Genomic DNA, 23626 nt, shown 5'->3' with positions numbered 1-23626 from the left:
ATTTTTACTCGGGCTCCTATGTCGGTATACTATACATACGTTATTTCAATAACCGGAAGATGGCCTGTGGAGGTCAACAGGCGATAAAGGGAGAGTATCGCCCATGAAATGAGGAATCTACGGTCAGAGGAGGAGGCGCGGAGAACAATATTGATCGAAGGAATTCGATCTAGATTGCCGACGTGTTTCTGGCACCAGCGCTACCGCGAGCGCAGCCATACATATACGAACGTCGTCTTCGCCTCGAACTCGTTCGACCAGACCCCCGACATGAAATTCCAGGTAAGTCTTCGCTGGCAGTGGGTATAAGGTCAGAGCTAACTTATACTTAACTACAGCTAGAAAGTGATGTGTTTCCATCCAGGCGTGTTTTGGAGCGCCATATGTACTAGCCACTATGCACTAGCAAGGTTCTACTCAGACGCTAGCGGCGATGGCAGCCATGCTGCAGTCGTCACAGACTCAGGCGATCATGCGTCTTCGGGGCAGCCTGCTACCGAGTGGGGCTCGCTATGAACGCATCAATGGCACAAGGATACCTTCCATGATATCGCCATGAGCCTCCGCGAGTTTCTCAAGTTGCCGACGTCAGTTGCAGCCCAAAGACGCAACGAAGATGCCTGAATCGACGAGGGTAGGCCTGCTTTCACCGCCCGTCGCCGATTCAGGCCCACCGTTATCTCCCCTCCTCTGTGCGCTTGCGGGAGATGAACGTCGCAAATTGCACGTCGGTCCCTCAGCCCCTCTCAGCCCCCACGCAATAGCTCTGTGCACAGCTTGAACCGCCATGCTCGACACGCCCGACACGAGTGCGACGACCGCCTCGGAGGACAAGCTTGCACGGTCCGAGTCCCAGGACTCGAAGGCGGAAAAAGGGGACTCCAGGCATGTGGAGGCACACCCTATCCCCGTCGACACGCACGACATGTACGAGGGCGACGACTCGGCCGTCGACCCGGTATACCATGCGAAGGCGCACATCTTGAACGATGCGTTCCAGGAGATTGGGATGGGGAAGTACCAGGTATGCGTTTACAGCGCGGCTGCGTGCTGTGACATATGGCTGACGGCGCCCGTCGCAGTGGTACCTCTTCATGGTTGCGGGGTTTGGATGGTTCTCGTAAGTGGCTACTTCCCGGCTGTTGTACTCACGCGACATGTGGACTGATATGGGTCCCATAGAGATAACCTGTGGCCCGTTAGTTAGGATCTCGAGGCTACCCATACGCATCTCACATTCGACCTCCCCGATATAGGTCGCAACGGGCTTGATTCTGGACCCTGTGGTGAATGAGTTCGCGGTCCAAGGGCCCTACCTGAGGCTCGCACAAAGTATCGGTTTGCTGGTCGGCGCGGCCTTCTGGGGCACCGCATCCGATGTCTGGGGGCGCAAGTGCGTAGCATTCGTCCTTCGCTCGTTTGTCGGAATGCGTATCTGAACTCGTGTACAGGTGGTGCTTCAATATCACACTGCTTATCACTGGTGTCTTCGCTGTCGCTGCGGGTGGATCACCAAATTTCGTCGTACTTTGCTCATTGACGGCCGTCTGGAACGTTGGTGTCGGCGGAAACCTGCCCGTCGACTCGGCTGTCTTTCTGGGTACGTAAAACGAGCAGACATGAGCATACACAAACCAACACCCAGTATCCAGAATTTATCCCAGCATCACACCAATACCTATTGACCGTTTTATCAATTTGGTGGGCGTTTGGCCAGCTAGTCGGCAGTTTGGTACGGTTTTCTCAAAAGCCTCACTAACTACCCTAATCATTGCTATCATGCAGGTCGCCTGGCCGCTCATCGCCGACTTCTCCTGCGCATCCGCGGCGGACTGCCCACGGTCGTCGAACCAAGGCTGGCGGTACTTCCTGTATGCCATGGGCGGACTAATGTTGCTCCTCTTCGTGCTCCGCTTCTTCGTCTTCCACATGTACGAGTCGCCGAAGTACCTGATGGGGCGCGGGCGTGATGCCGAGGCGGTCGAAGTCGTGCACCGTGTCGCAGCATATAACGGGCGCGTCTCTACGCTCACGCTGGAGATGCTGCAGGACGTGGAGACGCGGCTGGGCAAGGGCGTCGTACCGGGCGAGGCAGCTTTCGATACGAGCGCGAAGGCTGCGGTGTTGCGGAAGATGCAGACGTTTGCCGGGAGCCATGTCAAAGGCTTGTTTGCCACCACGAAGCTGGCCTATTCGACGACGTTGCTCATCATCGTTTGGGGTACGTCGTTCTGGGGTGCTCTTTGGAGGCGAGTAGCTGAATATGAGTTGTCTCCCGCAGCTCTCATTGGGCTAGCATTCTCTCTGTGAGTTCTTTCGCCACCCTGTAAATGTTAAGTATAGGCCGCTCATAATGCTTCAGCTACAGCGGTTTTATCCCATTCTTGTAAGTCAAATTGTCGTCAGCATATTTTATTTCACTAAAACCCATGCCAGCCTCGCTACCCGAGGAGCTGACTTCGGGGACGGGTCCGTCTACATTACCTACCGTAACGTAGGTCTCTTCTTTCTCTCACACGTTCTGTTCGCCCTTCCAGTACTCTTTGCAGCAAGTCATTCTGAGCGTCATCGGAGTACCCGGTGCTCTGCTTGCAGGATGGATGGTTGAGCTCCCCTATCTGGGACGGAAAGGCACCCTTGCGATATCGACGAGTACGTCCCGCTTGATCATGCTCAAAGAGTTGTTCATGTGAACGCTTATCTGCACTAGTCATCACCGGGGTGTTCTTGTTCGCAAGCACGACTTCACGGACGTCCAATGCGCTGCTGGGATGGAACTGTGGCTACACGTTCACTAGCAACGTGATGTACGGCGTGCTCTATGCGGTCTCCCCGGAGCTCTTCCCGACAAAGAACCGCGGGACGGGCAACGCTATCGTTGCGTCTGCAAGCCGTGTGTTCGGTAGCATGGTGAGCGTCTTCCTCTCCTTTCTACATATGCTTCTTTATGGACCGCGGCGCGATGCAGGCCCCAATTATCGCACTGAAAGCGAATCTGGCGACGTCGGTGCCTATCTGGGTTGCCGGCGCATTGTTCCTCGTGGCGGGCTCTATCTCGTTATTGCTGCCGTTCGAGTCGAGGGGAAGAGCCTCGATTTGAGGGTGTTGTATTGCTACTCAGACTCTTCCTCTGTCGACCGCCGCTGCAATACTCACCAGCCGTTTCGTCTTCGCTGTTAGTGGACGCTTTCTCAATCATCCTGCGTGAACAGTACTAGTCAATGCGGCTTCTGCGATTGGTAGGAACAGATGAGGAGATGCCGCATACGGCAGGTGCGGATATGTCGTCATCGGTCCCCCAACTTGCGTGCGCTTACCATCAGAGTTTGGAGCATCCGGTGAGCACTCTCGTATCGTAATTTCGACCTCCTCGGCCCTCAATCTGAACCCACAGCGCGACAGGCATCATATAGAAGACAGCAGAGCCCCCCGCGTGATGTCCGACGCAGTTCAAGAAGCGTTGGCCGTGCGAGAGCCATGTCGGAGAGAACCCTGCCCGCGCGCGGCATCCTTCTTCCCCCTGCTCCACCGCGCGCCAGGGCAGCACGAATCTACCGATGCGGGTGCGAAGAAGATTCAGAGGTACGCGTATCGGACGCAGAGGGGAGACGTTCATGCGAACCTTGGCGCATGTCCGACAGCCACCCTCCGTTCCGTTCGAGAAGCACTGGGGTCTGGCATCAGTCTGCCGACATCTCTGCCTCAGACGGCGCAGTTTTTTGGTGTCCAGTTGCTCTTAAGCAAGCAGGGAGGATGTGCGTTTCGTTCAGCTCGGATCGTACGACCCGCCGTCAGCTAGGACGGTCTACTCACGCTCGCTCTGCGCTACGCTCCTAACGCTCCGAGTTACGGCCCGCAACATGTCAACCGCAACACCTCCAATCGCAGAGCTACCCGGCTACTCCGCGGATTCCAAAGACGTTGACGAGAAGAAGCTTGCTCCATCATTGGCAGCCGAGACGAAGGTGGCTCCGGTCAAGCAAAGCCATGACATCTACGAAGAAGACAATTCCGTAGACCCGGTCTATCATGCAAAGGCACGGGTTCTCGGAGATGCATTCCAAGAAATCGGCATGGGAAAGTACCAGGTGCGATCACTCTCCTCGTATCATGGACATACAACTAATACTAAAAATAATTTCTAGTGGTACTTGTTCTGCCTTACTGGTTTCGGGTGGTTTTCGTAAGTTTATAGTACACATACCCTTGCTGAGTTCACCTCTTATACCAACATGCAGCGATAATCTGTGGCCGGTCAGTTCAACCGAAGACACTACCTTTTCGCCTTCTCATCTTCCGCCAGATCGTGACAGGATTACTTCTTCCCCCAACAATCAACGAATTCCACTACCAGGGAGCGTGGCTCAAGTTCGGCCAGGCCCTCGGCTCCTTAGCTGGATGTGCGTTCTGGGGCATATCCTCAGATATATGGGGGCGACGGTGAGATTCTCCTGCATTCGCATCCAGCGCACTCCTCAATCCCTGCTGTCTTCGTAGATGGGCGTTCAACCTTACGCTGTTCATCACTGGAGTCTTCGCAATGGCCGCAGGCGCGTCGCCAAACGCCGTCACACTCTGCTCCCTCGTGGCGGTGTGGAGTGTGGGCGTGGGCGGGAACCTCCCTGTGGACTCGGCCATATTTCTGGAGTTCATCCCACCCACGCACCAGTATCTGCTCACCGTGCTGTCCATCTGGTGGGCCTTTGGTCAACTCGTCGGCAGTCTTGTGCGTACCTGCGTCGCACTCCATTCCCATACTATACGTAACGCTAATATATCTCCCACAGGTCGCCTGGCCGCTCTTCGCGAACTTCTCCTGCGCGTCCGCGGACGACTGCCCGCGCGAGTCCAACCAAGGCTGGCGGTACTTCCTATACGCGATGGGCGGGCTCATGACGCTCCTCTTCTTCCTGCGCTTCACGATCTTCCACCTGCACGAGTCGCCCAAGTTCCTCATGAGCCGCGGGCGCGACGCGGAGGCCGTCGCGGTCGTGCAGGCCGTCGCGCGCTTCAATGGCGTCGAGTCGAGCCTCACGCTGGACATGCTGTCGCGGTATGATGTCGTCGAGACCGCGAAGGAGAAGGGGGAGCGGGAGGAGGGGGTCGTGCGCAGCAAGCAGGACACGAGCGCGAAGGCGCGGTTGAGGAGGACGTTGAGGACGTTTGGCGGAGATCATGTGAAGGGCTTGTTCGCTACGCCGAAGATAGCGTTGTCGACGACGCTTTTGATTCTCATATGGGGTGTGTGATATGGTCTTTGGTGATCACCAGAGCCACCGTACTGACCTGAACATCCATATAGCGCTTATTGGACTTGCATTCCCTCTGTGCGTGTTTCTATGCAGCACGTTGTGTTCAAAAGTGCTGATCAGCTTTCAGCTACAACGGCTTTTTGCCATACTTGTGAGTGATTTTCTCAAAGCGGTTGCTAAAACACGGGGGATAACCATTTTTGCAGCTTGGCTACGCGAGGGGCGGACTTCGGGGATGGCTCAATTAACATCACATATCGCAACGTACGCACAAATTCTCCATGAAAGGGCGTATGATGTACTTACACCGCCGATTTTACGAATAGCAAGTCATCCTCAGCGTTGTAGGCGTCCCTGGCGCCCTGATCGCAGGATGGATGGTCGACTTGCCTTACCTCGGTAGGAAAGGCACCCTGGCGACGTCATCCAGTACGTGCTTCCACACCGCTCGCCGCTCAGCAACTGACAGACATCTGCGTTCAGTTGTTACGGGCGTCTTGCTCTTCGCGGCGACGACCGCGCGCTCGTCCAACGCCCTCCTGGGATGGAACTGCGGGTATAGCGTGACGAACAACATCATGTACGGCGTGCTCTACGCGATGTCGCCCGAGGTCTTCCCCGCGAAGGACCGCGGGACGGGCAGCGCGCTCGTTTCGTCCGCCAACCACCTATGCGGTGCCCTGGTGAGTCCCCCATCAACCGATGTCTTCATAGTGCACTTGCTCACAGGGAAACTGATTTGCAGGCGCCGATTGTGGCGATATACACGAACTTGACGACGTCGGTCCCAATTTATGTTGCCGGCGCGTGCTTCATCCTGGCGGGTGTTCTGGCGTTCTTCATCCCGTTCGAGCCAAGAGGCAAAGCTTCGATATAAAGCTTATGGGTGTACATAAACGAGGGAAATCACCAAGTAGGTAACGATGTGGGACTCAAGACATGTATTGTTATATGTATGTTACTTGGCTACTTGGAGTCAGCAGCACGCCTACCATTTTTATCCATCCCACATTGCGTTACTTTGTGAAAGAGTTGATAACCACCCGGTATAGGTCATATCCGATTATTACTAGTGGGCGCAAGGTGCCACCGTCTAAAGATCTAAAGATCAAGGTGAGCCGTTGCGGGCAGTAGGCGCATCGCGAACTTCACGCGCTGGTCACGTACCACGGGGCGGTGACACGCGCGACAGTGACGGATCGAGATTGGCACACAACGCTGAGCCCGCCGCGCGCTGGCTCGCAGGTCTGCAGAGTACCATCACCCCACCTTGCAACATTCAGGCTCACTGGCACGCCAAGACCTCTAGCTTCACTGGCAGTAAGAACTCGTTTATCTGTGCTGCATTGACATGGACTCGACTCTCTATGGACCGATATCGGCGGTGCGACGACAACACTACTGTCGTACTCTACTGGTCTGGCTTTTCACTGCGGGTCACGACTCAGTTTCGCCGAACGGAACTCACGCGGGTTTACAAATATGTCGATTGCAGTGGGCCCATTCGTACTTGGTCTATGTATCGAGTCGACACCATTTGTTCGGGGATGGGACAGCGCCCACGTCACTCCTACTCGGTCCAATCAATATTGGCGAGTTCTTACGACACGAACGCGGCAGTACTCCTTCCGTCAGTAGGCACGAAGAGGACGCTCGCCTGGCGCTGCACATTTCTGAACAGCGCGCCTCAGTGGAGGCTTGGACATGCGGACGACCACGAACCATCGACTACCGACGGGCGACCATAGACATCCACGCCCATGGCTCCGCCTGCCCTCTGCTCCTTACCCTTGGAATCTCTCTTGCGCATATGCAAACTCCTCTTGTTTTGGCATGAGGGACGACAATCCACCCCGCGACCTCACATCTCTCGCTCTTACCTGTCGTTTCCTCAGCGAGCCCGCCTTCGACACGCTCTGGCACAATCTTCGCGACATTGCTCCGCTCCTGTGCACATTTCCAAAGGACCTATGTACTACTGCCCCGTTTATTTACCAGCGCACCAAAGAATCTGATCCCCAGACAGGGTCACAGCTGGTGAGTGTTGTTTCACTGGGGCGTGGACGTCCACTGAACATCGGCACATAGATGTTCCTGCGAGCGCCAGCGAGGCAAGATTTCGCGCGATTCTCTATGTATTCCAGGCGTGTCAAGAAGCTCGGAGACTGGTCTCCACGGGACCCCGTAAATGGAGAGTCGCCGTCCAACGACAAACTCAGGTACCTCACCACCTCTAGCCACCACATCCCTTCTTTGGTGTGGGACTTCCTGTTCGCCTTTGGGCCCAAGCCGCTCCTACCCGGCTTGCAGTTTCTCTCTCATGAGGAAATGACGATGCGACCCGACATCAACTACCGCAAAACCCCGATTCACTTTGCCGACCTGCTCTTTGGACCCACACTAAAGAAGGTGGACATATCCTACATTGGCCCGTGCCGGTGTCCAGAACGTGCCAACGACCTCGCTCGTATCCTTTCAGCTGTGGCTCCCGCCCTGGAGTCACTCAAGATAAAAGCCATACCCACATCCCATACCTGTCGGATCGGAGACTCTCTCCACTGGAACCCACAGGATCGCCTCTTCCAAGGCCTAAAAAACTTCAACGTTCGCGATGTCGCTGTCGCGCCAGACACTCTCATGGCGCTGGGCAAACTACCTTGTCTGGAGTCGTTGCTACTTCATGTCGAGTCAGCCGACTACCGCTGCTGGGACTCGTTGCCCCATGAACGGTCTGCCGGTTTGTTTCCCGCCCTCCGAAAGGTTGCCTTCTACCATATCGACGTCGAGTGGTGCACGGCCTTCCTGCACATCTTGTCATCCCCCTCACTACAGAAAGTGTGCGTCCGATGTGGAAGCGACCAGCTGCCACCTTCGTCTCTCCTGGAAGTGTTCTGCAGTGCGGTCAGCCAACTCCCCTCTGCCCGCTCGATCGTTGACCTCTTCATCACCGTCGGTGCTACTACCCCACCCAAAGGCAAGCGCGCCATGGACCGCGAAATGTACAGCTCTTCAACTTTCGCACCTCTGCACGCTCTATCCGCCTTAGAGCGCCTTCGCGTCAAGGGACAGTGCATAACGATCCTTCATGACCTGACACTGGACATCATGTCGCACAGCTGGCCAAACATCGTGGAACTCGTCTTCGAATGGGACCGGAATGCGCGCCCCCGTCCCCACGACGTACGCTGGCCAGATGAGGATGACGACTTTCCCTACCCCACGTCCCTGGGTCTCCTCTACTTCGCGCGTCGCTCGACCCACCCGACGAAACTCGCGGTCGCGGTCGACTGGACCTATCCTTCCATACATGCCTACGTGCCCCGCGAACTCCACTCGACCCCGCTTGTGCACCTCTCTGGACCTGCGGTCTGTCCGCTACGAGAGTTCGACACCTCCGGGTCCGTGCTCTACGACGATTACGACGTTGCGGTGTTTTTGTCCTTGGCGTTCCCGCAACTCTCCGAAATCTCGGACTGCTTCGAAGCGGAGGACTGGGCGGATATCAAAACTCTCTACTCGTGGTTCGTGCGAGTGCGGGCGCAGGAAAGGGCGTGCGCGGGGAGGAATGGGAGGCAGTTTCCGGGGCCGGACTTGCGTGCAGAGATCTGGTGGGCGCCTGGATATGTGGATGGAAATCCCGATGGCGGGTAAGTTGGCATTTTATTGGTGTATGTTGAGATCGTGTTCGAGAAAGGATACTGACGCTCGTACATTTAGTCTCAGCTCAGAGCTCTAGGTTGCGACTTGTGTAATACTAACACGTCGTTTGACACTGCTACATCTTGACCCGTTGCCCGAGGCCGACATCGCGAATGGCTCTTTTCCACCCTTCACTCTATCTTACTAACATCTTTGTACTAGACGTATATATTGCGATGGCGTAGAGCCACCCGACTGTTCACTCTTCACCATCCCTACCATCCATGACCACGCCCGCCGCCTCCCGCCTTCCTCCGAAGGTTATAGAAGAGATATGTCAATCAGCCCTACACGAAGGTTGGCAGGCCCACGAGAGAGGCGTCTGGTATCGTGCGGTTGCTGCCCTTGCGAGGACCTGCCGGCTCTTCCAGGTGCCCGCGCTCAATGTGCTCTGGGAAAATATCCATGATATAGCCCTTCTCTTCTACACTCTTCCCGAGAATGTATACCGCGTGGACCCCGACGAGGATGACCAGATATACGCAAGTTCATCTCTTGCCGCCAGTATTTCTAACGATCTCACACGAAATGGTCTGTCCTCCACTGCAGACGTTCAACTTCACCCGCACGCCACGCAAAAATGACCTCAGGAGGTTCTGGGCCTATGCCAGCCGCGTCAAGTCCATCCATGAAGGGTGGAATCTGCCTGAAAAGGTTCTCTCCTACCATGCAGGCCCGGAGGCGTATCACACACTCGCGACCATCTTGGGCACCCGCCCTCTGCTCCCCAACATCAAGGCTATCAGTTGGTTATGCCCGGCTTCGACGCCCTCTGCCGTCTTTCGCTCTTTCCACATCCTCTTCGGAAAGCGGCTGCGGACGTTTGACGTCAGGATCAGTGTCCGCTTTCACCCCCGGAAGAGCATGTCGCCAAGTGCAGACCCGTTGCAAGAGGCGGAGGACATCGCGGTGATGCTGCAGCACCTGAAGAAACTCTCGGGGCCGCGCCTGCAGAAGCTAAGCTGGAGCCTTTACCTCGGCACCCCCAGTGCGATCGGGCGGGCCATGTCCACCACCTTGTCGTCGGGGTTCCAGAACCTCACCAGGCTCTTCCTTCCCATCGAGGGACTCGCGATTGGGCCCTTTGCGCTCGCGCACCTCGGCACCCTCTCTAGCCTGTCCTGGCTCTATCTGGACGTGGAGGCCTCCGAGGCGGACTTCGACCTGGAGACGTTCGCCAGCCACGCCGCACGCCCGCTGTATCCCGCGCTGGAGTATCTGCATATGACTGGGTCTACGATGGCGCTGCTGGTCTCGATCCTGGCATGCGTCAGCTCGCCTGTCCTCAACAAGCTGGGCATGTGCGCGAACGAGGAGGCCCAGCGGGGCGACATCGACCGGCTCTTCAACCTTGTTGCAACGTTCCCGTCTCGCGACATCATCACCGGTATTGAGGTGCGCGTCGCAGATGTCTTCCCGGACGGCACAGGTCCCGCGCCGGACGACCCCGCAGGCGACCCCGGGGAAGACAATGGAGAAGACCTCGCCGACGACGTCGCAGAAGACTCCGTAGAAGACCTCGTAGATGACCCCGCAGAAGATCTCGCACAAGACCCTGCAGAGGATTTCACGGTCGCAAACCACCCCGCTGCCCGACCCTGCCCCACTCGCGCACCTGACCCCATCACCGAAAAGACACTTACGCCACTGCTATCCATGCGCAACCTGAAGGACATCGAGCTGGAAATCCACTGTCCACACGACCTCGACGACGCCTTCCTCGAAAAGCTTGCGCGCGCCTTGCCGAACCTCGAGAGGCTCACGCTCGGTGTCAACCAGCCCTGGGGCATATACGATACCGACATCCGCGTCGGCGAAGACGCGAGCACCCAGGATTATGCGCAGTGCATGAGCGCCTGGACGCGGCCGCGCACCACCCTCGCCGGGCTCGCCACCGTCGCGCGCCTCTGCCCGAAGCTCGACTGGCTCGGGTGGGAGCTGGACGCGTCCCTCGATGCGCTGCCCCCCGCGCGGCTCGAGCGGCGGCCGGGCCTCGGGATGGTCCCGCGGCATGTCTTCACACTCAACGTCGGGCTGTCGCCGATCGAGGACCCGTGGGCGGTCGCCGCGTTTCTGTCGGACATATTCCCGTGGCTAGAGAGCATCGACCATGGCTGGAAGGCCCTCGAGTTCGACCAGCCGGATGGTCAGATTGACCAGTGGGGCCTCGAGCGCGAGGGGTGGTCTCTCCCAAAGCGGTATGGGGTCCGATGGGAGAACGCGCGCGCGCTTATAGCCAAGTTCGCAAAGATCAGGGGGCATGAGAGAGCGTGGAAGAGGGAGAAGACGGGCGAGAAGGCGCCCGAGTACCAGCTCGAGTTGGGCGAAGATCCCGAAGAAGAGAGTGATTGAGTCGAGTGGCGGAGGCGGCGCGTAGAACGCGATCGTTGGGTTCATAACGGGCGGTGTAAGTGACTACCGCATTTCAGTTGCGACAAATACATGTTAATCTGTGGTCAATGTTGTCTCGGCTATATGACCGACGCAAATACACACGACGAGTAAAACTCACTAGTCTTCTCTGTCATGGACGACAGCAAAATCGGACGCGCCCGGGTGCCTGTGCCAGCTGCAAAAGTTACGTGCTGCAAGCCTGGAATGGCTGTTGTGGACGACCTCTAGGTGCGTAGCGTTCTGGATACGAGTACGTATGTACCTTGCACCTGGAACCACTGCACAAAGGGGATTTTGCGGTTTGAGGGTATGCAAGCCTGCTAGTTGGCCTGATCATGTATTTTCCCTACTAAATCATTGATCACTGTCAGCTGTGTGTGCACTGCGTTGTAGACAAAACTTGACCATGGAGTCCGAGAGTGAGTCTCGCTACTTAGCCTAGGCTCCAGTCGCCATGGCCAGCGCGATCAAAGTCGCTCGGGTTACTAAACGCTCTCGTACGCGTCGCTTATGACTCCCGTCTGTCTCAAGTAAACGCGCATTCGAGTAGAGACAGGCGACTCACCGTAGCTTTCGTCCTACCACCACCTAGTAACCACCGCTACCACCGACATAGGCTTATGGCCACCGGCGCCCTAACCCGCATCCCCCAGGAGATCCTCGAGCAGATATGTGGAGTGCTCGTCGGCCGTTCCAACGTATTGTTGGGCCCGAATGGCGGTGGCATACATTTCGGCCCACGCGCGTGCGAGACGGTCGCGGCGCTGGCGCGAACCTGTCGGCTCTTCCACGAACCTGCACTGAACGTGCTCTGGCACACGATCCCAGACATAGCCCTCCTCTTCTTCACCATGCCGAGAAAGACGCATCTGGTGCGAAAGCTCATGCTTGACGACAAAGACGTCTTGGACGATAAGATATTCGTAAATATTCTTTCTGTCTTCAGCTCTGCGTGGTGTTGCAAGGCCTGACCGCACCACTTCCACAGATGTTCGCGGGCACGCCGGAGGAAGTCGACCTCCAGCGGTTCTTCACGTACGCCCGCCGCGTCAAGGCCCTCGACTACCGCTGCTACCACCTCCCCAAGAAAGCGTCTCTGTCCTGCGCGCACTCGGACGTATACGTCGCGCTCGCCGCGCTCCTGCACGGCCGCCCCTTGCTCCCCAACATCAAGCGCATCCACTACTTCCGCAAGCCCTCAGTGCCGTCCGACGTCTTCCGCGCCTTCGACATCCTCTTCGCGCCGACGCTGCGCCAGCTCACCATCCACAGCCGCGAGAACGGGTACCGGTCGTACGCGTGGATCCGGCGCGACCCCGAGCTCGGGCCGCCCCCGAGCGAAGAGACGGCGTTCGTAGACATGCTTGCGCGGCTCAATGAACGGGTGCCGCGCCTAGAGATGCTCGAGCTCAACCTCTACCCGAGCAGCGCCGCCATGGCCGCCGGAGTGTCTGCGAACGTGTGCGCGTCGTTCCGGAACCTCATATCCCTCCGTTTGAACGAGAACTGCCTGCCCATCGGCCCGGAGGGATGGGAACAGCTCGGATGCCTGGTTTGCTTGCGGCATCTGGTCGTGAGCACGCCCAGGGCGTTGTGGACCGCCGCCGGGAATCCTGTCCTGCCTGCGCGTTCGCTGTTCGTGTCCCTTGAAAGTCTGACTGTCACTGTGCCGGGTGGCACGCTCGCACTCCCTACCCAGCTCATCCGCTGCGTGGCCTCCCCGGAGCTTGAGGAGCTGTCGATCAGCGTCGAGGACGACGTGCCGCGGTGCGAGATCGACGCGCTCTTCAGCACCATCGCCGCCCTGCCGGCGCGAGACCGCATCGCCACGCTGTATGTCGAAGTCCGCGACGTGTTCCACACGGACGGCACGAGCACAGAGCATGTTCCCCCGCGGCGACGCACGCGCGCGCCCGACCCTATTGGCGCGGTGGCCCTGGAACCATTGACAGCGTTAAGGAGTTTGGAGGACGTCATGCTGGACATTCACTGCCCATTCGACTTGGACGACGCCCTTCTGGAGCGGCTGGGGGCGGCGTGGCCACAGTTGGAACGCCTCATCATCGGGACACACTCACCGTGGGGCAAGCTCGCCTCGGATATCCGCGTGGGCGAGATGCGTGAGGTGCGCATGGACGCAGAGAACGGCGGCAATGGGGGCCCCGAGGGTGCACATCACGGGGACGCGCCTGCAGTCGGTGCACTGGACGGCGAAGATGAAGGCGACCCTGACGAGGAAGCTGACTCTGACGATGAGGACGAGGACGTCGGCGCGATGGACGCGTGGACCAAACCGCGCGCGACGCTCCTCGGCGTCCTCGCCTTCACGTGCCACACCCCGCGCCTCGCCGTCCTCGGGCTCGAGTTCGACGCGACCCTCTCCTTCGTCCCGCGCGCCCACCTCACGACGCGCGTCCCCCGCCGCCCGCTCGACACGCTCTTCGTCGGGCTCTCCCCGATCGCGGACCCGTGGGTGGTCGCAGCGGTGCTCTCGGACGCGTTTCCCGAGTTCGCGGAGGTCGAGAACGGCTGGGAGGCGCTCGAGACGGAGGAGGACGACGCGCTGGGCGACATCGACGGGCCGGAGCGCGCGGGGTGGTCGCCGGCACGGCTGTATGGCGCGCGGTGGGAGAAGGTGTGTGATCTTGTGCCGCGGTTTGCGAAGGTGCGTAGGGACGAGCGGAGGACGCAGGGGGAACGAGATAGGAGGACTGGGGGCGCCGCCGAGTGTGCGGGTGTGGATGCCTCCATGGCTTTGGCTTGATGGGGTCAGCAGTTGTTGAAGAACGGAGCCTGACACCGTATATAGGCCACTTTGATCTCATTCAACTCACAGTACATACACATCAATCTGTATAGTCGACAGTATTTTCAGTTGCTGCACAGTCAGCAAGACATGCATTTCAAGCACTCACCGCTATCCATCAAAGACGACCGCGAAATTGAGTCCGCAGTGCTCCCCGCGCCAAACGCCGCGCGCCTTAGGTCCAACACATACTTCTCCGGGTCCGCTGCCATCCCCAGTCAGTGTCACCTCCTGCACCCTACACCCCAGCCCAACCCAAACACAGACACCCAAACACAGACAACGCACCAGTAACGCGCACCTCGCGCTCCCTCCTCAGCGTCTCCTGCGTCATCGCAAGCATGCGCGCTAGCTGCTCCTGCACGCTCTCCGCGCGCTTCGCCTGCTGCTCGTCCCGCGCGAGCGCCAGCGCGCAGCGCTCCTCGCACAGGACGGTGCAGACGTGGATGAGGTGCCCGGTCTCGTGCACGGCGGATGTGAGGCGCTCGAGCTGCGCCTCGACGGAGCCTGCGGACTGTACGCTGTCCTTGTTGGATGGGGTTGAGGGTACGGGTGGGGGTGTTGGCGTTGATATGTGCGAGGGTGGTTGTGGGGATGGTTGTGGGGATGGTGAGGTCGCGGGTTGGGAAGTGCCTGCGTCTGATGCGTAGGTGAGCTGCGACATCGCGAGTGTGCAGGTGCTATGTATGTTCAGCGAAGCCTGCGGGGCGGCCGCAGCGCGTACGTCGCAGTCAGGAAGAGGTGGTTTGCGAAGAGGTTCGCAGACAAACGTGTTCACAGCGTGTCAAACTCCGCACGTGAACGTGATCGTTGGAATGTAAGAGAGCTGAAGCTGCGGACACAGACAGGAGAAAACAGACGACGCATCTACTGCAATTGGAGACGATATCGACATACACGTTGAGCCTATCCTACACCATCTCTCACACCCTCTCCGCCGCCTTGCTAGTCGTCCCACGAATCGCAGCTCGTCCTACACATGATGTTGGATATATCAGCGCATGCACGATGAATGCAAAATATGTACGTACCATGATCCTGATGTCCGCAGCGATCGCAAAGCTTCGTCGCAGATGGGCGATGGCGAGATCGATGACAACTCGCGAAGAGCGCAAAGGATAGGAAAAAATTGCAAGTGGGCACAACAGCACCAGAGTAGTCTGAATCGAGTTTCGCAGGGGCGCGAGGCCCCGTGAACGCGAGCCGCGAAGTGCACTAAAGGACGGCGCACGCGCACACCCTCTCAGCCCGCGCGAGCAGGCCGCCGAGGGGGCGCGTGCGCGCCCGATCCCTGCGCCGTCTCCCAAAGTCCGCTGGCCACCCCTCGACGCCGCAGCGCTTCTCCGGGGCCCCGAAGGGGAGTCTGACGACCCCAGCGCGGAGTGTGTTTCTGGTGCGACGCTCGGTTTGTTAAGACCGGACCCGGCTAGAGTCGATCGAGAGGGATTGGAATGCTCAGACCTTAGCCCGCTCACGAGGGCGGACGCCCGAGGGCGTCCTGTACGGTGTGAGCATCGCGGCTTTGGTGCTGTCGTGGTGCAGGAGCAGAGAGCGAGCGCCGAGCATTTTATTTCTCCGGCGTCTGTATTCCACGTGACCGCGTGTGGTAGACGCCCTCGAGGCGCGACGGCGCGATCGGACGCGAGCTGGAGGGCTTGATCGCGCGCCCCCAACTCTCCCTGACACCAATGCACTCGCACAAGCTCATGTTCGCGCGGGAGTGTGAGTGCGCAGAACCGTGTGCCAAGGCGTCGCGCAGACTGGGAGGAATCTGCGAAGAACGGCAAGGCCGTCGTCCGGGAGACCGAGAGGCTCGCGGGGGGCTCGGGCACCAACCGGCTGTCGAACTGGTGGAACGTCAACGCCGTCCGGGGGAGCGGTACGGGGCCCTCGACGGCATCCACGCAGCCCAGTTCGCTAGCATCCTTCGTGCCCTGATGCGTGCACGGCGGCTGAAGCTATAGCGCGATCCGCTCCCCTGGCTCCGTCACCGCCGTCCTCAATGACTGTGGGACGCCATCCGCGATGCTGGCAACCGCGCACGCCAATGCGGCCTCCGCCCTCTCCGGCAGCCCATTCGCTACAAAACCGCGCCTTCTTCCCGTCGCCACGCCCGAACCCCTCTCTTCTTTCTGAACCACCATGAGCAGCCTCGTGAGCTCCCTCGTCGCGTCCTCGTCCTCGTACGTGAAGGCCCCGCTCTGCGCGGTGGCGGAGAAAGCAGCGGCAGGGTGCGTCCCACTCCCAGACGCTCGTGTGACCGCGCTCACGTCGCGCGCGACAGGCTGCTCAAGGACATCGCCAACGGGACGCTCACTATCCACACCGCCGACCGCACGTACTGCTTCGGCGAGGACAGCGACGTGCACGGCGGCGCGGACGCGGACGCGGACGCGGACTCCCTCAAAACGCCCAAGGCCGAGCTCACCGTGCGCAACCCCGTCTTCTGGCTGCGGCTCTGCGCGATGGGCGACCTCGGCTTCGCGGAGGCGTACATGTACGGCGAAATAGACTGTGATGATCTTGCGAAGGTCTTCCTGGTACGTCTGCTTCCGCTCAGGCGCCGTCAGGGTCGCGCTCACACGTCGCGCACACAGGTATTCCTGGCAAACCGCGCGGAGCTGTCTACGCTCGACAACTCCCTGTTTTCGCGCATCATGGCGCGCATGCCCCAGGTCGGACTCGGCTCGTACATCGTGAACACCGTCGCGAACGCGCGCAAGAACATCAGCGCGCACTACGACATCAGCAATAACATGTTCATGGGTGAGCCTTCCGCGACTATATGCGTCCACTTTCCCCGCTCACCACGGAGCGTGCGCAATGAACAGGCTTCCTCTCGAAAGACATGACCTACTCCTGCGCGATCTTCCCCGAGCTCGACGGCGACCTGCACCCGCCCTCGTCCAGCTCGTCCTCCCCAACCCCCTCTCGCACTGGCGCGTCTACCCCGAGCACCCTCGCGGGGTCCGACGACGCGCCCAAAACGATCCAGTTCGACGCGCTCGCGCTCTTCCCCGCGCCCAGCGCCGAGTCCGAACCCCCCAGCGGCCCCGACGCGCTCGAAGCCGCGCAGTTCCGCAAGCTGCGCCACATCCTGCGGAAGGCAGACATCCGCCCCGGACACAGGGTGCGCCCCCCCCCCCTCTCTGTTCCCACACACCCTCTTAACCTAGACTAACTCACGCGCCTGCGTCAAAACAGATACTCGAGATCGGCTCCGGGTGGGGCGCGCTCTCGATCCTCGTCACCAGCACGATCCCGGGCACGACCGTCGACACGCTCACGCTCTCGACGCAGCAGGCCGCGCTCGCGAACGCGCGCGCGCAGGCCGCGGGCGTGGGCGACCGCGTGCGCGTGCACCTGCTCGACTACCGGGACATGCCGCGCGAGTGGGAGGGCGCGTTCGACCGCGTCGTGAGCGTGGAGATGGTCGAGGCGGTGGGGAGGGAGTATATGGAGGTGCGTGCTTCGTGTTCGCGTGTGTAGGGAGGGGGTGGGTGAGAGGGACGCTGACGGGCTGGGTTGCGGCAGACGTATTGGGAGAAGATCGACTGGGCGCTGAACAAGGAGACGGGCGTTGGTGTCGTGCAGGGCATCACGATCCCCGAGGCGCGCTTCGAGCAGTATATGCGCGAAGTGGACTTTATCCGGAAATGGGTGCGTACGCCCCCTCCCGTCCTCCGCGCGTTTCGTCAAATGCTAACTATTCCATAGAGTAAGCCCCGCCCTACATCTTTACCCTCATCGACCGAGCTAACCGCGTCCCGCTTGCAGTATTCCCCGGGGGCTTCCTCCCAACACTCGCCTTCCTCATCGAAACGCTCAACAAGGGCTCGCACGGCCGCCTCGTCGTCGACGCCGTATCAAACATCGGCCCGCACTACGCGCGCACGCTGCGCGAGTGGCGCCGCCGCTTCGAGGCGCGCTTCGAGGACACCATCGTGCCCGGTGAGTCCCTCTCGTTCTGGGGTGGGGGAGCAAGGGAGCGGGAGGCTGACGCGTGCGGGGGCGGCAGCGCTGAAGGCGGAGTACCCGGGGGTGATGGACACGGACGACGCGAAGGCGCGCGAGGAGATCGAGGTGTTCCGGCGGAAGTGGATATACTACTAGTGCGTCTCTGAGGTTTAGTGCGTGTCCCAGTCGCCAGGAGCTAATTATGTACGATGCAGCTGCTATTGCGAGGTCGGGTTCACCACGCGGAGACTAGGCGGTGAGTGTATTCGTCGGTGTGTTATCCTGGGACGACAGTGCTGAGACCGCTTCATAGACCACATCATCACTTTCAGTCGAGAAGGGAACGTCGAGTATGGATGCCAGGTGTACGAGTAGATGCGCCCGTCCGCCGCACGGTCTTCATAGAACATTCGTTGTGCTCCGAAACCACGTATATAATGTTCATTCGTTCTCGAAGACGGACGTCCATAGAGTATGGGAATGACGCACGGTATACACTACCAGGCATGTAACCATAATGATAGCAATAACATATGTATGCATCAAACATTCTCTTCCCCTCCGAATCCCTGTCAACCCCCAAATCCCCGCATATCCCACGACATTCACAGCCGTTCGCTCGCCCCCCGCTCACTCGACCCCTCCCCCCTATCGCTCCTCAGCTTCCTCGTCAGCTTCTCCGTCAACAGCGCCCCGAGCCTGTTCGTCAGCTCCGCCGCCTCCGCGATCTCGCCCACGTCCAGCTGCGAGCTGTCCTCGCTCAGCGCGTCGACCACGTCCCGCAGCCCCTCGAGGTGCGCCGACGCCGTCTGTGCGCGGGGCAGCGTCGGGCGGGGGATCGGGCTTGGGCTTGGGGAATGCGGAGGGTATAGGTCGGCGGGCGCGGTGTGCATGCGTACGGGCGACGCGGGGCGCGCGCGTTTTCCGAGCGTGCGGGGCGTAGGCAGGTCGTTGATGTCGAGGATGGCGTCGTCGAACATCATCGTGTCGTCTGGGAGGTCGCGCAAGCAGGGAGTCAGTATTCAAGAAACTCGGAAAAAGAAGACGGCGTCAGAGAGACGCACCGCTGTGGACATGCTCAGCGCAGTCTTCTGCATCACGCGCGCCTGCCTTCATAAAGCTCGGCAACGAGTCCTCCTCGCCCTCATTTGACGGCTGGCTGTCTGGAATCTCGTCTACGCCTGTCAGTTTACACGCCGCTGGAAAGGTCGAGTTGCTCGGCCTACCTGATAGCTCTTGGACGTCACCCATGGGTGCCTCCCAGGCGTCGTAGTCGTCGGATGAGGGTGTTTCGACATCAGCTGCCCTCGGGGGAGGCGATGGGCTACGCCGGGATGCGACGCGTTTGCCTTTCGACCTTGCGGACGTCGACGCAGCGCTGGGAATACCGTAGTCGCCGCGCGTACGCAGTACGGCACTCGCGCCCTTGCCTTTAGATCCCGGAGAGAGCCGTGACGAACCCGATCGATTTGCGTAGCTCAACGGAGAGATCGTCTGAGGGGTACGCGACGACACATCCACTCTCTGACGCTTGAGCGGTCTCTCCGCCGACCTGGCGGTTTTCTCGTGGGCGACACGGCTGGTGGGGCGCGCCGCCATCCGCCTCGCACGTGCCGCATCCGAGGGCGAGCTCGGCATGAAGTCGGAGCTCGCCGCATCCTTGTCGTGCCGCGTCCTGGGAGACGTCCGCGAAGAGCGCGCCGACGAGCGCAGCCGGCGCGATGAGGCGGGACCCTCATAGGGTACTTCCGGGCTGAGAGAGGGTGAAGGCTTCCCCGTAGTAGGCGTTTTCTCGAAGTCATGCACCCCGGCGCGGACCGACTTCGGCGTGAAGGATTCCGACTTGACCGGGGACACCCACTGCGCCGCAAATTCAGCCATCAGCCGGGCTTGTCGCCACATGGGGGAAGAACGCACCTCTGCCTGCGAGCCCGAATGCGACTCGGTGTCAAACGAGTGATCTTGGGACGATGGAGCTCCAAAGGCATCTCGACAAGCGTTCAATGCAGTCTTGATCTCGTCGGGGTAGGAGACGTGCATATGCTTGAGTGAGGGATGGATGTGCTTCCAGAACTCGTAGAAGGCGATTGGCCCATGGCAGGGGTGAGGCATACGCACGAATGCGGAGTAGAGGAAGTGCGCGAGCGCGTCCAGGATCTTGGGGGTGATTGAGGTGTCGTGCAACACAAGCAGGACGTCGCAGTATATCGGAATAATCTGCATATATGCTGATGAGTAAATGCACCAAACGGAGTCATATCACAACGCGGCACTTACCGCATCGTTGTACTCCTCTACGAGCAAAAGCTCGGCCTTGTCAGCAATCCACAGGGCTAAGCTGTTCGAGAGCATGGATAAGACATCCACGATGACGTCTGGACGAATTCTATACAGGACAGGTCGTAGCTGTTTCAACAGTTTCAGAGCCGTCGATATGTGCTCAGGGGTGTCGGAGTAGAGGTCGGAGAGGAGGACATCGATGATTTGCAGGAACCGAGAAGGGCGCTCGAGGCGACGGGTGAGCTGCAGGTGTGGGAGCAGATGCATAACGATGGCGGGCACTTCAAGCATTCTACGCACAGAGTTATAGTATCATCAGCCGATACAGTGAGAGTAACGTACTTTGAAACAGCAGCGTCTTCGGGGATCCGTTGTATGAGTTCATCCATGAACAATGTTCCTTCAGCATCCGGTGCCGCGTTGGAGAGTATGACGTCGACAATACTAGTCCAAAGCAATATCTCTTCCTCATCCATCAACCAGAACCTAACGCTACGAGTCAGTACGTAGAGAACCAATTCGAAAAGCGAACTGACTTGAACGGGATAGCAAGGAAGTCAAGGGAGTCGTCCCAGGTAGCGGTGAGTGTCATCGAGTTCCACCGTCTGGCAGCGAGGCGCCATAGCTCCCGATTAAGATCCATGATTGCATGCTCCTCATCTTCCACAGCTAGACGCGCCATAAGCACCGGTGCACTAACGGAGACCAATGCGGAGCAGAGTTCGGCCCATGAAGTCTTGACGTCGTCGTCGGAGAGATTGAATGGATGCTGCAGGACGGACGTGAGAAGCGTTCCAGCTGCCGTTGAGAGCCACGCGTCGGAGAAAACGTGGCTCAGGATCTTGAACAGCTGACTGCACAGACAGAGGATGCGGCACTGGGTGTGGACGTCGCGGACGTTAGTTGTCTCGGCGGCTGGAGAACCTCTCCATTCGAGGAAGTGCGCGAGGGCGGATACTGCTTTGAACGTGAATTCAGCATCGGCCGTGAGATGGCCGTGCTCTTGGGTGAGCTGTGTCTGTGCTAACAAGAGCGCCTGCCAAGCTTGGGCGAGAAGATCCTGGGATGCGCATAAGCAAACTCCGTCGGTATAGCGCAACGTGTTGGGTACCACTTACCGGAAGAGAGAGCGTCGCTCCTTGCGCACCCAACTCTCTCTCCACCGCCAACGTCCATATCTCTGCAAGGGAGTCCCAGTGGTCGACAATCTCTGCTTCGGTGAGAGAGTGCACCACCGACGCGTCGAATCGCTGAGCAGGTTCCAAAGCGGCGTCAAACGACTTCGCGTCGCATTTGAGGATGTGCCGCGACAAGAAAGCCTTCGGTACGATATCGTTCGGATGCCAACCTTCCTCGTCCGTCGAAGCTGTCGACAGTTCGGCCGAAACGCCGATGCCGCTAGTCAGTCGGCCAAGCAATGCGAGACCATCGTCGTAGACAGCCTGGGAGTGATGTGAGATGAGGTCCTTCAATACGACCAGTGCCCAGCGAAGGTTGCGGTCCGAAACAGCGTGGGAAGTGGGCGTTCCGTGTCCGGGTGTGAGATACAGCAGGCCTGCGACCAGACAAGCCCCTGCACCTCCCCGAGGGTCCTGCTTAACGACATCGAAAGCACCTTCCTGTAGACTGGGACGTCTGTCCGCTGGCTCCTCGCTTGGGATCTGTAGAAACGCCCATATCATGCATCGCCACGCACATGCGACGAGGCTGGCCATCGTTGTTCCCCTCCTGGCAACACCCGCAACGGTGTCCAAGACTAGCTTCATCGGCCGTGTCCCGATGAAGATTCCCGGACCAGAGAGAAGTGTAAGGCAACAGATGGCGGTGATCGCCCAGCGCGGTCCAAGTCCGTCGGTAGACGTAGAATGACCCTTCGCTGCAAGAGCAAAGTAGTCCGGTAATAGTTTCGACGTCTGGTTGATCTTTGCTGGGCGGTTGCTGGGCAGCTGGGACCGTATGAAGTCGTGCACAGCCACAAGCGTGTCAGGGGCCGTCATCGCAGATCTGATAGAGAGGCGGGCCAGAGCGTAGCCAGCCAAGGCAATCGTGGCGTTCATGCGCGAAGATGCGTCAGACGAGACCATCCTGGGGAGTATTTCGGGAAGAAGGCCAGCAGACCGCTGAAAGAACGTGTCGGGGAATCTTGACAACAGGTTGTGTATAATCTGCGGTTCGAAGTTCAGTCGGTGCTTGAGGTATATGCGCATACGCACTCACGTCATAAGCCCGCGGCTGAATAACAAGAGCCGATGGTAGGTCGTTTAGCCACGCTTGGACCTGGTCTGCATTCGCGGCCATGACAGAAGGGGGCAATCGTAAGGTGGAGAATATCCACGCGGCAAGGGAGCGGATCTTGTCGCTGTCAAAGCTCACCAGCTCAGACGATCGCGCTATCACCAGGACGTCGTTTAGGAGCTGCTGCAGTACGCTCTCTAGGAAAAGATTAGAAAGAGTTGGAAGAAGCATGCCCGGGATACTTACGGGGAAAGAGAATGAACAACGCGGGCAAGCAAAAAATGTTGGAGACAAGCTGAAGCGCGTATCGGCATAGCATCGCTGTCTCCCTAGCTGTGTTGACGATCTCCGGGGGGATGTTCGTGGTCTGAATCGGTGGGGTTGATATAGACCCCAGACTAGCCACATGTGAATTAGAGGACAGGGGATCCGCAGATGCCCGTCGGATGTCGCGTTGTATGCAGCTTCCTAGAGGTACAGCGTTTTTCCTCAGGACCTGTAAGGATGGATATTCTTCGCAGTTGGAAGCGAGTGAACTTGCAACGGCCTTGATGCGACAGGAGAGCGTGCTGTACGCGTCCAACAGGCTGTGGACAGACGTTTGCTCGGACGTATCGTTGGCGAGGGTGTTAAGAAGACTGTTGACAGGAGACTTGAAAAACGTAGGGTGAGCCAGGGGGTTCGGTGTTTTTTGAGACATGGCCGGCCTCTGTATCGCCGCTACACGGAATCATGACCACTGGGCTTTGCAGCCGAAAGCGAAAATGAACGGGTGAGTGAGCGACCAAAGCGAGGAGAGGCGAAAGCAAGATATGGATGGCCCCGAATGAGGTGTCGGGGAGATGGTGGTAGTTCGGGAACAAGGTGTGATCGCGAGGGAATGCTGCGACGCGCCGACGCCCACAAGCCACAACCGTGTCACCTGCCATATATGGCCATCTCGTACCAAACGCCGCTCTTCATCTTAGCGCTCAAACACCTACGTCGTCTCGACGACTCGGCG

The 23626-nt window shown here is 59.0% G+C and overlaps 8 protein-coding genes across 8 annotated transcripts; 6 read left to right on the top strand and 2 right to left on the bottom strand.

The window, feature by feature from the left end:
* Positions 1–787: 787 nt before the first annotated feature.
* On the top strand, positions 788–3100 carry TRAVEDRAFT_46647 (sugar transporter; the record flags this gene model as incomplete). The annotated part of the gene is made up of 13 exons (XM_008039187.1): positions 788–1024; positions 1083–1120; positions 1183–1198; positions 1257–1393; positions 1452–1600; positions 1653–1732; positions 1786–2221; positions 2282–2306; positions 2363–2386; positions 2437–2494; positions 2538–2652; positions 2711–2910; positions 2969–3100. The coding sequence occupies 13 exons, from the start codon at positions 788–790 to the stop codon at positions 3098–3100; spliced, it is 1647 nt and encodes a 548-aa protein (XP_008037378.1).
* A 760-nt stretch (positions 3101–3860) lies between these two features.
* TRAVEDRAFT_46646 (MFS general substrate transporter) lies at positions 3861–6129 on the top strand (the record flags this gene model as incomplete). Its single annotated transcript, XM_008039186.1, has 12 exons — positions 3861–4088; positions 4146–4183; positions 4239–4254; positions 4304–4440; positions 4498–4726; positions 4788–5241; positions 5303–5327; positions 5380–5403; positions 5459–5516; positions 5579–5681; positions 5736–5935; positions 5998–6129. 12 exons carry the CDS (start codon positions 3861–3863, stop codon positions 6127–6129), a joined length of 1644 nt encoding a protein of 547 aa, XP_008037377.1.
* Positions 6130–7085: 956 nt separating this feature from the next.
* On the top strand, positions 7086–8988 carry TRAVEDRAFT_46645 (uncharacterized protein; the record flags this gene model as incomplete). The annotated part of the gene is made up of 4 exons (XM_008039185.1): positions 7086–7224; positions 7279–7289; positions 7341–8899; positions 8970–8988. 4 exons carry the CDS (start codon positions 7086–7088, stop codon positions 8986–8988), a joined length of 1728 nt encoding a protein of 575 aa, XP_008037376.1.
* Positions 8989–10799: 1811 nt separating this feature from the next.
* Positions 10800–11303, top strand: TRAVEDRAFT_122287 (uncharacterized protein; the record flags this gene model as incomplete). The annotated part of the gene is made up of 1 exon (XM_008039539.1): positions 10800–11303. One exon carries the CDS (start codon positions 10800–10802, stop codon positions 11301–11303), a length of 504 nt encoding a protein of 167 aa, XP_008037730.1.
* A 662-nt stretch (positions 11304–11965) lies between these two features.
* On the top strand, positions 11966–14109 carry TRAVEDRAFT_46643 (uncharacterized protein; the record flags this gene model as incomplete). The annotated part of the gene is made up of 2 exons (XM_008039184.1): positions 11966–12268; positions 12334–14109. The coding sequence occupies 2 exons, from the start codon at positions 11966–11968 to the stop codon at positions 14107–14109; spliced, it is 2079 nt and encodes a 692-aa protein (XP_008037375.1).
* Positions 14110–14191: 82 nt separating this feature from the next.
* TRAVEDRAFT_46642 (uncharacterized protein) lies at positions 14192–14815 on the bottom strand (the record flags this gene model as incomplete). The annotated part of the gene is made up of 3 exons (XM_008039183.1): positions 14192–14223; positions 14261–14356; positions 14440–14815. The coding sequence occupies 3 exons, from the start codon at positions 14813–14815 to the stop codon at positions 14192–14194; spliced, it is 504 nt and encodes a 167-aa protein (XP_008037374.1).
* Positions 14816–16568: 1753 nt separating this feature from the next.
* On the top strand, positions 16569–18483 carry TRAVEDRAFT_121270 (cyclopropane-fatty-acyl-phospholipid synthase; the record flags this gene model as incomplete). Its single annotated transcript, XM_008039538.1, has 9 exons — positions 16569–16691; positions 16749–16917; positions 16983–17281; positions 17356–17613; positions 17686–17815; positions 17929–18102; positions 18170–18263; positions 18324–18364; positions 18422–18483. Coding segments are annotated over 9 exons (1350 nt in total), but the record flags the coding sequence as incomplete, so codon positions are not given.
* A 230-nt stretch (positions 18484–18713) lies between these two features.
* On the bottom strand, positions 18714–23323 carry TRAVEDRAFT_71441 (uncharacterized protein; the record flags this gene model as incomplete). The annotated part of the gene is made up of 10 exons (XM_008039537.1): positions 18714–19099; positions 19173–19283; positions 19335–19968; positions 20026–20325; positions 20386–20680; positions 20731–20874; positions 20925–21448; positions 21507–22553; positions 22606–22820; positions 22870–23323. The coding sequence occupies 10 exons, from the start codon at positions 23321–23323 to the stop codon at positions 18714–18716; spliced, it is 4110 nt and encodes a 1369-aa protein (XP_008037728.1).
* Positions 23324–23626: the final 303 nt, after the last annotated feature.

This window comes from Trametes versicolor (genome assembly GCF_000271585.1).
Source record: "Trametes versicolor FP-101664 SS1 unplaced genomic scaffold TRAVEscaffold_5, whole genome shotgun sequence".
NCBI classification, from domain to species: Eukaryota; Fungi; Basidiomycota; class Agaricomycetes; order Polyporales; family Polyporaceae; genus Trametes; species Trametes versicolor.
Note: the sequence above shows the minus strand (reverse complement) of the source record. Positions and strands in the feature narration are given on the sequence as shown.